The sequence below is a fragment of the Quercus suber genome, unplaced genomic scaffold (genome assembly GCF_002906115.3).
Source record: "Quercus suber isolate HL8 unplaced genomic scaffold, Cork oak 2.0 scaffold_750, whole genome shotgun sequence".
Taxonomy (NCBI): Eukaryota; Viridiplantae; Streptophyta; class Magnoliopsida; order Fagales; family Fagaceae; genus Quercus; species Quercus suber.
Window position 1 is genome coordinate 85,878 of NW_027070186.1, and position 16,050 is coordinate 101,927.

Here is a 16,050-nt window from a genome sequence, read left to right on the forward strand (position 1 = left end):
GGGGGGGGGGGGAATGCATGAGAGTGATAAAATCATTATTTTTTTTTTTATGAGAATTTTATTGATATATAAGTATATATAGCTGTAAAATAAAGTTAATGTCAGTTAGTATAATCTATACATTTACTGTCATAGACTTAGAGTTAAGTCATTTCTTAAACCCATTGTTAAATAACAGAAGACAAAAATAAAATTAAGAAAAGAAGAAGAAAACAAAAACAAACAGTAGACCAAAAAAGAAGAAAGAAACAAAGAGCATAGTTAGGAATTCCATTCTGTTCGGCCCAAAATGGCTAGAATTTTTCATTCCAATTAATTAACCGGTATGAACCACTCTTATATCTCACTTCGTTCTAAATTCTGGCCCATTCTGCTCCATTCCACTTGTTTCAGTCCATTCTACTAAATTCCACATGGTATGGTGATAGTCGGTATATAAATGAATTATTAATTTTTTCCAAAGTCTCACATATGATATCTTATTATTATTTTCCATAATAATGTGTTTTTCTTATTTACTTTACTCACATATGAAATGTTTTTTTTTTCTTCATTAATATATTATTTTCTTTACTTATTTATGACATGTTATATATTTATATTATGTAATGGTGATATTAATAATATGCATTAATTGATTTTTCAATTAATAATTTGGTATTGTATAATATCATATGATCGATGTAGACTTAGGCATATAAAATTTTCAATATATATATATATATAAAATATGGTGTAGCTTTATGCAATGTTATATTACCTAATATTTTTTAATTGGATGCAAATTTTAGCAAATTTACCGTTATATTACATTATTTTCGTATGTTCTCCATGCTTGCAAAATTTCAAGATTATCAAATATCAATAGTGATGTCTTCAATCAATTGTTTAAATTCAAGTTTTGGTAGTTTAAAATAATGCATCAAAGATGAGTTTTTTGATCAAATGATAAATGACATCCGATTGACATGAAAATTGGCATGCATGGTAAAAACATATAGAATAGGTAATCCAACGGTGAGATTTTCAAAATATAAATTCAATAACAAGTTATTGGATAGTGTAATATAGCTTAGAGTTATATTTAATGTAACTTGAACCCAAATTATATATAGCTTTAGCAATAACCCTGAAAATGGTATGCAAAAATAGGCTGATACTAAAATGTTTCATTCCAGTGGACAAATTGAAATGGGGTTTGAAACAGTATTTAGAACATGTCAAAGAGGCAGGGAGCAATAGAGATAAGAAGAAGAAAAAAAATGTCATTACGATGATGGTGAGTTCAACGTCTAAGTCTCACAACATTCTCACCAACGATGGTTGAAACTTCAACAATGCGGACTAGGTGTTGCAAGTACCAAAATTTTTAACCAAAAAAAAAAAAAAAAAACTCATTTGAATTTGTACCAGTCCAAAACGAGTTTATTGCCAAAAAACATAGAAATTTGCCAAAATGATCTAGTAGAGTTCAATATTTAGGATGGTACAAATTAGCTTTGTTATGTATCATTTCAGGTATCAATCAAGGAAGTCGATACCGTACCGGTACGTACCGTACCGGTTGCATACCGGTATCGAAACATTAACGTTTTGTACTGGTTTAAATACCGGCCATACCGGCCAATTTCGGGTAATACCGGCCGGTACCGGGCATACCGGTCAGTACAGAAAAAAAAAATTTTTAATTTTATTTTTTTTTAAGTTTTGTAATTTTTTAATTTTTATTAGGGTAGAATGATAACTTATTTGCATTAGTTTATTAGTATTATTTGTTTTCTTAGTATGCAATGGTAATTTTTAAGCTTTCTATTTTTTATATTGTGTTTTTTTTTTTTCTTTTAATTGATACTAAAGTCTAAAATTATGAATAATTAGTTTTGAATTGAGGAAATATTTTATGGTAAACTTTTATATTTATTATAATACACACACACACACACACACACACACACATATATATATATATATATATTTAAAAATATAAAAAATAGCGGTAAACCCGAAACGATACACCGGTATTGACCGGTATCCGAAATATATCGTACCGCTGAACAAACTGGTACAGCCTCCAGTACGGTATTGACTCCCCTGATATCAATACGAAAAATTCCAGTTATACCAGCCTCTACAGTATGAATTTGAATTCCTTACTTTAATTTGAATGAGTAGATTAAAATAATGGTAAAAAATAATGCCTCAAGTAAAGAGTACAAGTTGTAGTAGGATCTTTTTCATTTGAAATAGATTCATTTTATGGTTTAGATTATAGAGATATTATTCCTACAAATTTTAAGAAACATTCATTCAATGTCATGTTATTTAAAATTTTAAATAAAGTGACGATGCATTGTTGGATTTAAGAAATAAAATCTTAATCGTGAAATGGAGAGGATCCTATTCATACAAGTCGAAGTCTTATTTATAGGTAGTAGTAAAGAGTTTATTGTTTTTGTCTATGGAGAAATGATAAAAACTCTTACAAATAACATGGACTAAGTTTCTTTGTAGAGTAATTTGATTTTTGTTGTTGTTGTTGTTGTTGTTGTTGCAATTGAAAGACACTCATATAAGAGAGAGAGAGAGAGAGAGAGAGAGAGAGAGAGAGAGAGAGAGAGAGAGAGCATAATCATTTGGGAGATAGCACAAAGAGAAGAAAGACACACATATAAGAGAGAGAGAGAGAGAGAGAGAGAGAGAGAGAGAGAGAGAGAGAGAGAGAGCATAATCATTTGGGAGATAGCACAAAGAGATCTCTTTGTTGAGTGTTGAGTTTTTGTAGAGTGCAAAAATGAAGAAAAATTTATGAGAGCTTGTTTATTGTGTTAGAAGAAGATTACCATTTGATGTTTTATATAGGGTCCTAGACTTGAGCTAAGAATGTGCGGGAGAGCAAATAAAAATAAGAGTTTTTTCCTTGGCTGAGAGACACATAAGGATCACAAATTGAGTTTTTTTTCCTGGAATGAATTTAATTTTTTGGATTCTATTACTAGAGAACGTTCAAGTATTTAGAGTAGAGATCCCACTTCGAAGTTGATATTCTTGTATTTATTGTGAAACTCGGCTTTTGACTCCAACTTAAGAATACATTTTAATTAATTTGTTCATAATGGATTTGTTCGGAGCTGATTCCATACTTAATCCCTTCAGGTGAAAGGATTTCTCACGCAAATTTTGGTGTTTATTTTGTGAGTGGTTTATTTGCTTTGTAGGTAAATTGCATTTTTACCGTGGAAATTTTGTTAGAGTATTTTTGAAACTCTTTATTATATATTTTTAATCCACATTAGACTTAGGTTGCATGAACATAATTTTCAAAAGCCACCTTAAAAGATTGGAAGAATTGGAGTGTTTAGAGAGGATTGTTGCTGTAAGGACACGTTTTGCGGTTCAAACCCAAGATATGTGGGATATTGACGCAGTGAAACTAGTACAATAGATTTGTAGAGAGTAGGTCAAATAACTAGACCCTAACAAATTTAAAATGGCTAGTATGGATTTAAAAGATAATCAAGCAGGAACAAGGCACATAAGACTGAATGAATTCACTGTCCGAGGAGGCAAATCTTAGTATAAATCAATAGAACTGATTACAAATGCAACTTTGATTGCTACGGTATTCTTTCTCTATTCCCCCCCCCCCCTCTCATGGAAGGTCTCTCACATTATATAGCTCCGTTTGGACCATCTTGATCCTAGACTTGTCGATTATTTGAGCCTTCGCTTGAGTGTCTGTCCCATCAAACACATTCTTTGGCTTTTTGTGAGTCGTGGTAGTCAATACAGCACTGTTCGGGAGTCTTCTCCACATAAATGTGATAAGAAAAGTGGCTGCAGTGCATTTAATGCAGTAGCAGCAGCTTTTCCTTATACATTTCTGAGTTCTCATCACTCTTATACGTGTGTGATGCACGTCTTTATCGCTGGAGCCTCCTGGAAAGTCACTTTGATTGTTGGGATACAGATTTGAGCTGTATTCATCATATTCGAGAAGGAATTCCTCCTTGAACGACCACCCTTCATTTGTTCCTTACGTATGAGACTTTAAAATTAAAACCCCTCATAACTATTTGTCTATTCTTGGACCATTTAATGTCTTTAGACCAAACCCAAGGCCCAATATATGATTCTGGGCTCTTATCCCTACAGTTGCTATCAAGCTTGATATGTTAAGAGACAAATGAAGTGATCAATAAATGTAAATGTAACAACAACAAAGTTTTAGTCTCTTAACTTTGGATCCTCAACATGGAATAGTATTTAATAAGGAAAACAAATTTCATAAAAAGTGATGATAATTAAAAAAATTAATAAGTATTGAATATGATCCTAACTTCAAAATAGTTATATATATACACACACACCCAAAATGACAATAAAGGTACTATTAATTTTATTATAAATTACAACAAAGTTTAATTGATGTGGTAATTTTTTTAAATGATTTAATTAATATTTACAAATATTTATAACCATATCTTGATTTCAAATATTTAGTATTATCTAAAAATTAATGCGATAATTAGTTTAACTGATGCCCAATTAACAACTTAGTGAACATACTAAACAAAATTTTTAATACGCAAATAGGACAGAAATGGGTGACAAGAAAATCACATATTTAGAAACTTTAGTAAGATACAATCATGCCTCTTTCTTTATTGAAAAAAAAAAAAAAAAAAGGCCTTCCTATAATGGTAATTTAGGTTTGCACTGATGGTTCAGTTGTAAGGCCAAATCCAAATGGGAAGAGTGGATCATAGTTTGGATCCCCAATATTCATTGGGAGTTGATCAACTCGTCTAAACCAAGTTCTAGCCAACTTGCCAGTGAATCCATAATCACCAAAAAGAACCTCAGCCACACCTTTGCCTTCAGTACCTGGGAGCCATGCAGCCACAAGACCATCCATTGATTCAACATATGGTTCAAGCACAAGGGGACGCCCGGAGATGACAACTACAACACACTTGATATTGCTGCATGTATTGTTGATTATACTTGGTCCGGGATCTGGGAGTGTGAGGTCCATATTATCACCATTAGTCTCTGCATATGGTTTCTCACCTACTACCACAATGGCATATGAGAAGGAACTGAACCTCACTGTGGCAGGGTCTGGGTTCTCAATGAATTCCACCTGGGTGCTTGGGTCAACAGTTTCTTGAATGCCTTTGAGGATGGTGGTTCCTGTCATAAAAAAAGTAGTTCTTTCAAAGAGATAGATTGCTGAATTATTGGAGGATAACCAAATGTAATTGCAAAGGGATACAATTTGGAAAACTTGAAAATCATCCATATTTTTATTAATGGCACTTAAAGTGAGCACTTTTTCTTTTATGGTGAACAATGAAAGCACCCCCAGAAGAACCAACTAGTTCCCACTTAATGGCAAGTTCATAACTAAATCAAACACCTACTACCAAGTGATAGACAGTAAATTGAAGTTATATAGAGGGTTTAAAAAAAAAAAATCACTAAATAAAAAACAGTAACTATCAAAAGGTTCATCACCAACATAAATCATATCAAACAATTTCTTGAATCTTTTCCCAACAAATGTATGACAAACACAAAGCAGTAAGGCATGCACATGCAGCCCAACTCTATCTACTAATTATTGGTATATATCAGTACCATTATATACACAAAATACCCATATTATACATAGAAAATAATGTCATCATATCTCAGTAAATTCACTCGGAAACAAATCATGCAATGCATACCCTAACCATAACATCATAAGCTACCATGAACATATTCCAAAAAGCGATAATTATTTGCATAATCATGAAAGATACTTAAAAATAGACGAAAATTGATTGACGTATATATAAATCACACAAATACAATCACGGTACAACTCAAATAGAGACAACACACACACCACATAGATACAAGCCCTATTAACTCAAATTGAGAACCAGAACACACACAACAAATAATTCCTATTAATCTCTTCTGAAGCAAAACACACACACCTCAAGATGCAAAAATGATTTTCTCCAACCTTAAATCTTGCAAATTGGCCAAGTTTAACGAATCATTCGCAATCTGTGTTGGAAATTTACTCTAAGATTTCAATTTATTGGCCACAAGGTCAATTTTCATATGATGGAAATTTAGTTATTTTAATTCTTTTAACTTTTAAGTCGACTTTATTCAGTGAGTAGACCTGGAATTCATGTATTGTTCACGTGGGCAATTTTCCGTCCAAGATAAACCTCAATTTAGAATGGACATTACAACAATTCTCAAATGATGGGATTAATTGGGAGAATTGAACATTTGGGTCAGGGACATTATAATCCATATGAAAGGTTAGGGTGAAAAGTAAAATTTGCTCCCTTTTTTTTATATTTCTCCATATGAACTTAGCTACAAACACAAAGTCACCGAGCACACATCTAAGACCACATGGGTATAGTTCGTATAACCCTTTTTTTTTTTTTTTGGGTGGGGAAAATAGTTCATATGGCTTATAATTTGCACACAAACCTAATTGAAAAGAATATATATAGTAAGAAATTAGACCATTGGTGAAAAAAAAAAATTTGTATAGCATTGGTAGTATATATGTACCAATTGTTAGGTCATTGCCACTGAGTCCTTGCCATTCGATTGTCCATCCACCGCATTGATAGCCCAAGTTGTCTGCATGAGTTCCAACAACAAGAATCTTTGGCTGTTCCTTGATGAGGGGCAAAAAACCCCCAGCATATGTAGGCTTTCCATTTTTTAATAAAACAAGTGATTTCCTCACAGCTTCCCTAGCAATATCTCTATTTTCCTAATGAACCCATGGAATGTGATCAAGAGTTGGCCAATACAAAATATAACAAGACATTTCTGTCAAAACTATAGACTATACGAATTAGATAGTGAATTATAACTAAGAGTTTGTATCTCAATTAGTTAGCATTTTTTTTTTCAATAAAGATATTCAGGGTTCAAATTTCCTCTCTCCAACAATCAAATTATAAAAAGCAAAAACAAAAAATAATGAATTATATATTTTAATAGTTATTATATAAATAAAAAAGGAAATAAAAGCTCATGAAAAAATTAACCGAGTTAAATAAAGAAATTATAAATTATAAAGTTCACTAAAAGTTATTCATTTTTTATACTTTTTTTGCGAGGGGGGGGGGGGGGTTGTGAAACTTCATTTTTTATACTATATGTTAGCTTTTGGTTATTATGAACAAATTTCCTCATCACTAAATTTCATCACCAAAAATACATTTTGTTATAGTGTATTCCTAGCTCAAATGACACACTTTCTTAAGGTATAGGATAAGGTCAGGGTCGAAAACCCTCTAACATTAGGTATATGATTACCAAAAAAGAAAATATATGGAAAAAAAAAAAAAAAAAAGCAATTATTTTGGGATATTAAGTAGCTAACCTGGGCTCCAAGCATATCAGCTAGACTGTTATCAGCCATAGGGTTCTCAAAGAGACCCAAGGTGAACTTAACCCGCAAGATCCTACTAACGGCATCATCTATTCGGCTCATGGGAATGACATTCTTATTAACCAGATTGGTCAAGCCATCAATAAATTCTGGGTAATTGAAAGGAACCATGACCTGCAACAGATATGAAATCAGGCATCTCTCTCAACCACAGCAATTTTTAAGACAAATATCGGTATATATATGTGAAAATAAGGTTTCTAGATTTTCATGCTACTATTTAGGGACCCTAATAGATGTAAGAAGAAGGCCGCAGTGGGTTTTTGAATGATTCTAATATTCTTCTTAATTACATCAATTTGACAGTATATTCTGCTCGGGATTGGTATTTGGTGTCGCTGTTAGACATTTATCGGCACTCACAAGATAGTAAGTCCTACACGTGAGTGCCATTACATATCATATGTAACAATGACATAAAATTCATTTTTCTCTGCTCTAAAAAAAAATAAAAATAAAAAATCCTTGCAGATTCAAACAAAGCAAAAACGTGTTTTACCACTTCCCAACCATTAACGGATAAGGAAAAAGAATTCTCATTATAATAGTGCACCTAAATTTTGAAGACTCATTGTAAATATTTGCAAGACTACACAAAGGTTTCCAATGATACAGGAATAATTGTAGGCACTCAGTTTAACCCAAAAAAAAAAAAAAAATGGGTAGTCATGCACATGACTTGAAAAAAACTTTAGCTGAGTTTTGTAACTGACCATATCAATTCCAGCTAGAATTGCAGCTTGAATAGAATATGTGTAGTTTGCATGTGGTGGAGAGGTAATCCTGTCAAGTCCTTGCCGGTCTGAGATGACAAAACCCTGAAAGGTTCAACCCATAATTCAATTAGAAATATTCTCATGTATAAATTTTGTATGAGAATAGTAAAATATTACAAATTTTACTACATAAACTTTAAATACCGAAATGTCAACTTCTAACTATATACAAAACAAAAGAAAAATTAAGATATTAATTTATTATAATATTATTGAGGTGTCAATAATCTATTCATAGTCATGTCAGTTTATAAGATTTATGAATTAAAATTGACAATAATTTAATAAAAACTACTAATAATAAATTAGAAATTACCTCGAAATGGAGTCTTTTCTTAAGAAACCGAGTCACCAACCTTTCGTTTGCCTGCATCTTCACTCCGTTCACACTCGAGCTGGATACCATGATAGTAGAAACACCCTTAATGATTGAAACATAGTAAGGAGGCATGTGGATGCCGAACAATACTCGCGGGGTAACAATGGTGTCATTTTCATTAGTGCCCTTCACTGTGCCTCCATCACCTACATAGTGCTTTGCACAAGCTGCCACCTTCTTTCTGTATGCAATGCAATCATAAACATTGGTATGGATTTCACATATATTTGGCACTAGTGGCTATTGATTTCTTTTTTTTTTTTTGTAAACAAAATTTTTGAATTTACCATCTTTGAAACAAAGATCAAATAAAATAAAGTAAAGGAGACACTGATTCTTACTTTCCTTCAATATATGGATGGGAGACATAAGAATTATTAGGGAGTTCTCCTTGCAACCCTGAGATGATCTCAGTCATCATTTTGACAATCTTGGGGTCCTCACTGTAGCTCTCGTAGCATCGACCCCACCTCGGATCTCTGCAGACCTGCATTATTCAACAGAGAATATAGCATTGATGAAAACAGAATTGCTCATGTACTAAAATAAAATAAAATAAAATAAAAATTTAGCACACGAGTGATTCTAGTAAAATTATTTCATTTAGTACGTAAAGTGATCAACTTTAGTTCCTAAAAGACTTTGTTAAAAACTCATTTCTTTCTCCCTTATTTGGGTGTGCATTTGTTTCTTTATAGAGTGATGTTGTGTCAATTTTTCATTTAACGATGTGTCATGTAAGGGACTAAACCGCTCAATTTAAATTTTAAAGACAAAAATTGTCCATGTACTAAACTTCAAGGAAAGATATTATGTTTAAGAAAGTAGAAAAAAAAAAAAAAAAAGGAAAAAAGAGCGAAATTCAGTTATTAAGGTTTTCTTCTATATAGAGTCCATTTCTATGAAGAAATTTTCACTTACCGCAACACATGGAGCAAATGTATAAGGAATTCCAGTGGCTCGAACTTCACGTGCAGTTGCACTCCCGATCCTCCTTATAAGGTCAGGATCTCTACAGTAGATCACAGAATGTGCATAACAAGTTTAATTCATGCATTGTGGAGCGCCACAGAATAGTGGATTGATCTTATTATCAGTTTACATGTTGAGTACAAAACAGAAACACTGTATTTAAAAGCTAAAAGCAATGCATTTCTTATAAAGCTAAAATACTCATATTTAAAAAATAATAATAATAAAATTAACTGTGAATCTCAATCAATATAGGATACATAGCTAGCAGAATAACAATAATTAAATGAAAAATCAGTATCTGATGAGTCAGAAAGAGGTAGAGTTGTTCTAATAAGTCATCCTAAAAGAAAATTACAATTAATATTAGTCAAAAATACTATTTTGGTTCTTACATTTTGGAGTCGCAATTAATTTAATCCATGTATTTTGGTAACAGTTAATTTAACTTCTGTTATTTTTAATTTACAATCAATTTAGTCCCTATCATCAATTACTAATAGGAAATGCCTACGTGCCTAACGGATTATACTGTTGATATACTTAAAGTTTACGTGGCTTATAAAATATATATATATATATATATATATATTAATATATTTTTTAAAATATCACACCAACAATTAAATGATTAAAAAACCAAAAAATAATAATTTATCAAAATTTAAAGATAGAAAAAAATGATAAAAAATAAACTTATACTGCAATTTTTTTGTTCATTTTCTTGGCAACCAAACACACAATACATCCAAAACAAATCTCAATTCCTAATTTTATCAAATCTGCAACCACAAATCAGATAAGTTTTTAAACTACAGCCTCTACAATGCACTAACATAAAATACTCACTTAATCCAATACTTCCACAAATCAAAACCCCCAAATTATTTTTCAAAATGTCCATTATCAACACCATGAAATCATTCTCCTGGAATAAAAATAAAAAATGAAATTTAACTCAGAATTATGGACATGATTGTATATAAAAAAAAAAAAAAGAATTACAGACATGAGAAAGAGAACCAAAAACACTAGGTCTATGCGAGCAAATCAAGAGAGTTGGTTTAGATCCGGCCGTGGAGAGAGAGAGAGAGGGTCTGTGTGGTTTGGGTTTAGCAAAAAAAAAAAAAAAAAAGACGAAAGAAACCATTAGAGCTTGAGTCATTGACGTTGCTTTTATCTGATCTCGTTTTTATTTTTTTGGTTGCTTTTCTAGGTTCCTTCAAATCAAAGTCAACCTCGCTATATCGAACCTTCCTTTCTTTTCTTTCTATTCAGATTTGATTTCTCTTTTCTAACTCTCTTGCTTCTTTTTCTTTCCTCTCATGCTCATCTCTACAATGCTTTAGTTATTTATTTATTTTTAATTTTGTTTTGGTTGAAGGTTCAAAGATCGTGAGGTATAGAGAGGTTGATTGAGTTTTGATTTTTTAATCATTTATGATTGATGTGGCATTTTTAAATATTTATTTAATATTATTATATATATATATATATATATATTTTAAGCCTAATAAGCTTAAAGTTGCCAACTGTTTAATTCGTTAGCCACATAAATATTGTTCGTTAGTAAGTTAAGAGTAGGAACCAAATTGAATGCAAGTTAAAAATATCAGGGATTAAATTGATTGCTACTAAAATGTAGGAACCATATTGACTGTAATCCAAAATATAAGGTCAAAATAGTATTTTTGTCTTAATATTATACAAGTAGATTTATAATAAAATTTTGAAAAACAAGAATTAAAATACAATAAAATACACTAGCCTTAACACACACGCTCTACACATACGATGCGGCTTTTTTTTTTTTTTGAGTTTAATATCACAATTTTTTTTTTAATTTGAATTTGCATATTGTTAGTGAAGTTACACAAGAAAAGACTTTTAAAAAGCTAAAATTTAGGATTTTGAAAATGAGTAAACCAATGAGTTTAGTATGTGCTAATATTTAGAGGAAAATGTATCAAACGTGTGTGGGAGTGAGAAATGATATGTCCACAATATTTTTACAATATTTTTAGAACATATCCTAAGTGGCAGGTTATTATTGCTTGTTATTGTTGGGTTAAAAAAGTAATTTCAGTGCTAAATTCAAATTTGAACCAATAACATCTAACCACTCATGATTTGTTGTGAAAATGTTGTAAAAATATTGTGGACATAGCACTTCTTTATTTAAATAGAGAGTGTGTTCTAATGTTTAGGAAAAAAGTTTCTCTAGTAGTTTTCTGTTTTTGAATTTTGTTAAATTATAATTTTAACCCTATTTTTGATTTTTTAGGAATAAGGATTATCTAACTAGGTTAGAGGCATTTTTAGTCTTGTTTAAAGTCATAACTAACTTTTTGAATCATCTTAATATCTATACTATTTATAAAGGGATTTCCCTTTTTGGACTAGGCTTTTATATGGTTCAAAAATACTCCTAAACCTTAGCTTTAATAGGGAAAAAAAACTTAAGGATAACCCGGTAAAAATATATCTCAAACTCCACTTAAAATGTCTATAATATAGGACACTCTTCTACTAATCAATGCCTTCAAAAAAACTTATTCAATTTTTTTTTTAAAAGGAAATTATAGAGATAATATGTAGAGATATAAATGAAATGCATACCTGGTTTTATTCAATATTGATTATATGCATTTTGAAATTTTCAGTGAGGTTATACGAGAAAGAATTATAAAAATTTTAAAAAATTTTTTTTTTAAAAAAACTAAAATTTAGGATTTTGAAAATGAGTAAACCGATGGGTTTAGTGTGTGCTAATATTTAAGGGAAAATGTATCAAACATGTTTGAGATATATTTAAATAGAAAGTGTGTCTTAATTTTTAAGAAAAAAGTTTCTCCAATAGTTTTTTGTTTTTAAATTTTGTTGAATTATAATTTTAACCCTATTTTTTATTCTTTAGGAATGAGGATTATTTAATTAGATTAGAGGTATTTTTAACTTTTTTTTTTGAAATCATAACTAACTTTTTGAATCATCTTCATATATAGAGATATAAATGAAACGCATACCTAATTTTATCCAATATTGATTATATATGCATTTTGAAATTTTAAAGTGAGTTGGGATTAGCTTTTTTTCTTTTAATTTATAATTTATTTGTTTGTGTAAAGCATTCAAAACTTCATTTTATAGGTATAATTATATTTTTGTTAACTTCTAGCAAATATATACTTTCAGTGAAAAAAACTAATCCAAAAAAATCATGTTAATCATGCACTTGCCTGGTCACTCCAAGGCCCACATTATGAGGAAAAATGGTTGCACTGTACGCATTGTTGTGGCCATGAACAGCATCAATTCCATATATCATAGGGATTGCAAGACGAGTGGACATAGCCCCTTTCTGAAAATCGTTCACTGCATCAATCCATTGCTGTGCAGTAGCCTTAGGAGCAGGGACACTCCCTCCACCACTTAATACACTTCCTATAGCAATGCCAATTTTTTCAATTTATTAAAATCTCAAAAACACAATTCCTGAAATTATTGCTCAAACAATTCCAGCAATGCAATAATAGAAGTCATTCAATCACCAATAAAGAATTTATTCATGATTTCAGCAGAGGCATTGGCACGTTCAATTTGGACCATCTGACCAATCTTTTCTTGAAGAGTCATTCTCATCATGAGATCCCTGATCCTAACACGAATTGGCTGGTTCGGGTCTGTGTATGCCGTGTATCCTGTCACTTTTGCCATGTTGGATGCATGGCAACATAATACTAAAATCAAAAATCCCAGGAACGGGGTTGAAATTCTTGCCATTTTGTCCCCCTACAAGTCCTGCGAAAATAAAGAATGAAAGGTGATATATGAGTCCAACAATAAACCAAGAACCATTAACATTGTATACAAATGTGTTGTGGTTACCATCACACTAAAGATGCGCAATAGTAACTCTACAAGTACAAAGTTCTTGAGAGTGGGGACGGGAGAAGGGTTGAAATTCAAGATTTCAAGAAGGAACTTCACGTATATATATACTTAGATTAAGTTATAATAGAATTTCTATTTTGTATAAAAAAAAATGTATGCAAGAATATAAAAAGTCATTGAAAATCATGGTTTTGTTTCTAAGTTCACATTTAATGGAAGCTAAAGAAGAATATGATTATGAAAACAACCCAAGAAGTATGTGGAAAATAAAACTACCAGGAAGTCACAGGAAAAGAAGGGACAGATAAAAAAGCAACAAGAGAAAGAACTTACAGAAAAAACTAACTGCAGTTTAGAAGATTGAAGCTGGGTATAAATAAGGAAGCATAGTGGCATTGTGCTTGAAATGGACAGGAATAGGATTAGAAAGAGAGATACTACGTTTACAACAATTTTACAACATTTTTACAACCAATTACAAGTGGTTAGTTGTTACTGGTTCAAATTTGAAACTAATACTAAGATTACTTTTTTGCCCCAACAATAACAACCAGTAATAACCTGCCACTTAAGATTTGTTGTAAAAATGTTGTAAAAATATTGTAGACATATCATTCCTCGGATTAGAAAAGTATAAATATGAAAGGCATCATTTGCTAATATTTTCACAGGGTTACGTGTTGTCTGTTTGAAGCTGGGTTTCTCCTATAATATAGCGGGAGGTCAATGCATTTGTTGAATTTTGAAACACAACTATGTCATTACTAAGTAAAGCTGGTCTTTTTTTGCGAGAAGGTATTTGGTATCAAATGATACCATATCAATGGTATCAAAATCTAAAAAATGAGATATGTTTGCAAAAACAATAACATCACTAATAAATAAAAGATATATGTTAGTAAATAGTTATTTTTACACCCATATTTCTCGTTAATTTATCTTAATACGAATAACTTGGTATCATTCGATACAAGATACTTTATCCCCCTTCTATCCAGAAGCTCAAACTGCCAAGTTTGGTTGTTGGCTAAAGATTTTGGTTTTGGAGAAAGTTTGTACTGCTTCAATGAATCATTTATGTTGACAAGTGTGTTCTAAAAGTAAAAGTTAAAATGCATTTAATATTTTATTAAATACTATTTTTTATATATTTTTAAAAATAAAATTTTTTCGAAAACAAAAAAGACAATCACAATAAAGTTATGCGTTCAAACTAATGATTTAGTTCCAAGAGTTTTTTAATAAATGTTGCCTTTTTTTTTCTTTTTTTCTTTTTTCTTGAGATTAAAATCTTACTTTAGTCTAATTTAAGTATGTATTGGTGTAAAGTTTCTCTTCTAGAGATTTGAATTTTAATCTTTACCCCTTCTACAAGAGAAATTATAAAGTCCTCATGGTGGACAAATAACGTGGTCCACCATTCTACTAAAAGACTCCCATTTGTTTAAAATTAGTGAATTAATTTTTTTTAAAACAAAAACTGATTATTGGTCTAACAATTTTAAACAAGTGGAAGTCTTTTAATGAAATAGTGGACAAATGACGTAATCTACTAGAGGACTGTATAATTTCTCATTCCACAAGAACTTATAATTATGAAGTGACCATTATATCAATAGTGCAAAGTGATATTGCCAATTTTTTAAAAATAAAATAAGATTCATTTATAGATAATTTACTGGTTTACATGTGCAAATTTATTATGGTTGTTTATTCTTCTCTTAAATAGACCCATTAAATGCCCCTTAATTGATTGTCCTATTTGGCTTTACTATTATTTCAGTTATTTTTGTTTTTCAAATAATCTAACTTTTAGGTATATTTGGTAGACTGTAATAGGTATTTTAATATAATAATAACTATTCCTATGGTTTAGCTATTCAATAATTTGGTCATGTTTTTATTACAGGGAATAATCATTCTTTATGAATAGCTATTCTTTAAAATTAGAAATAACTATTTCTCTCTAAGAGTAGGTGTAATAATTTATAACATTAATATATTTTCAAATAAACAAACTTTCCATATCCACAAAACAATTATGGAAATTAAAAAAATAATAATAAAAAAATAACTCATCTCTCTCAAATTTAAAATATATTATTTTCTAAGAAATATAATTGTATAAGCGAGGTATTTCTTAAAATAGATCTTAAATTTTATTCTAATATTACAACTCACAATCAAACTAATGAACTTTATCCCACGTTTGTTGTGTCTCTAGTGTCAGCTATTTATAACCTTAATTTACAACTACAAAGGTTAAACTATTTTGTAGTTGTACTCTGGTTATGTAATGTATTATAAACCTGATTTAAAACATTAATATTACTATTTTTGTGTATGTTCTAATAAGTATTACTGTTTACTCCCAAAAAAAAAAGGAAAAAGAAAAAGAAAAAGAAAAAAACTAAACTAATGAATAAGTTTGGTTATTTCATTACAACACATTTTATTTCCAATAATAAAAACTACCATTGATATTGTAATTCACATTCAGTATATCAAACGTGTCTTTAGTTTGTTTTGTTTTTTTTTTTTTTTTT

At 30.4% G+C, this 16,050-nt stretch overlaps 2 protein-coding genes across 2 annotated transcripts in view; both read right to left on the reverse strand.

Annotated features, from left to right (window-relative positions):
• LOC111996304 (uncharacterized) overlaps positions 1–16,050 on the reverse strand; it is a 67,419-nt gene that overhangs the window by 19,132 nt on the left and 32,237 nt on the right. The gene's annotated exons all lie outside the window — the stretch shown is intronic.
• LOC111996306 (uncharacterized) lies at positions 4,651–13,405 on the reverse strand. The gene is made up of 9 exons (XM_065766843.1): positions 13,162–13,405; positions 12,850–13,054; positions 9,560–9,650; positions 8,980–9,125; positions 8,576–8,819; positions 8,197–8,301; positions 7,415–7,597; positions 6,589–6,796; positions 4,651–5,193 (listed from the first exon to the last, which is right to left on the reverse strand). The coding sequence occupies exons 1-9, from the start codon at positions 13,391–13,393 to the stop codon at positions 4,706–4,708; spliced, it is 1,902 nt and encodes a 633-aa protein (XP_065622915.1). The 5' UTR covers positions 13,394–13,405; the 3' UTR covers positions 4,651–4,705.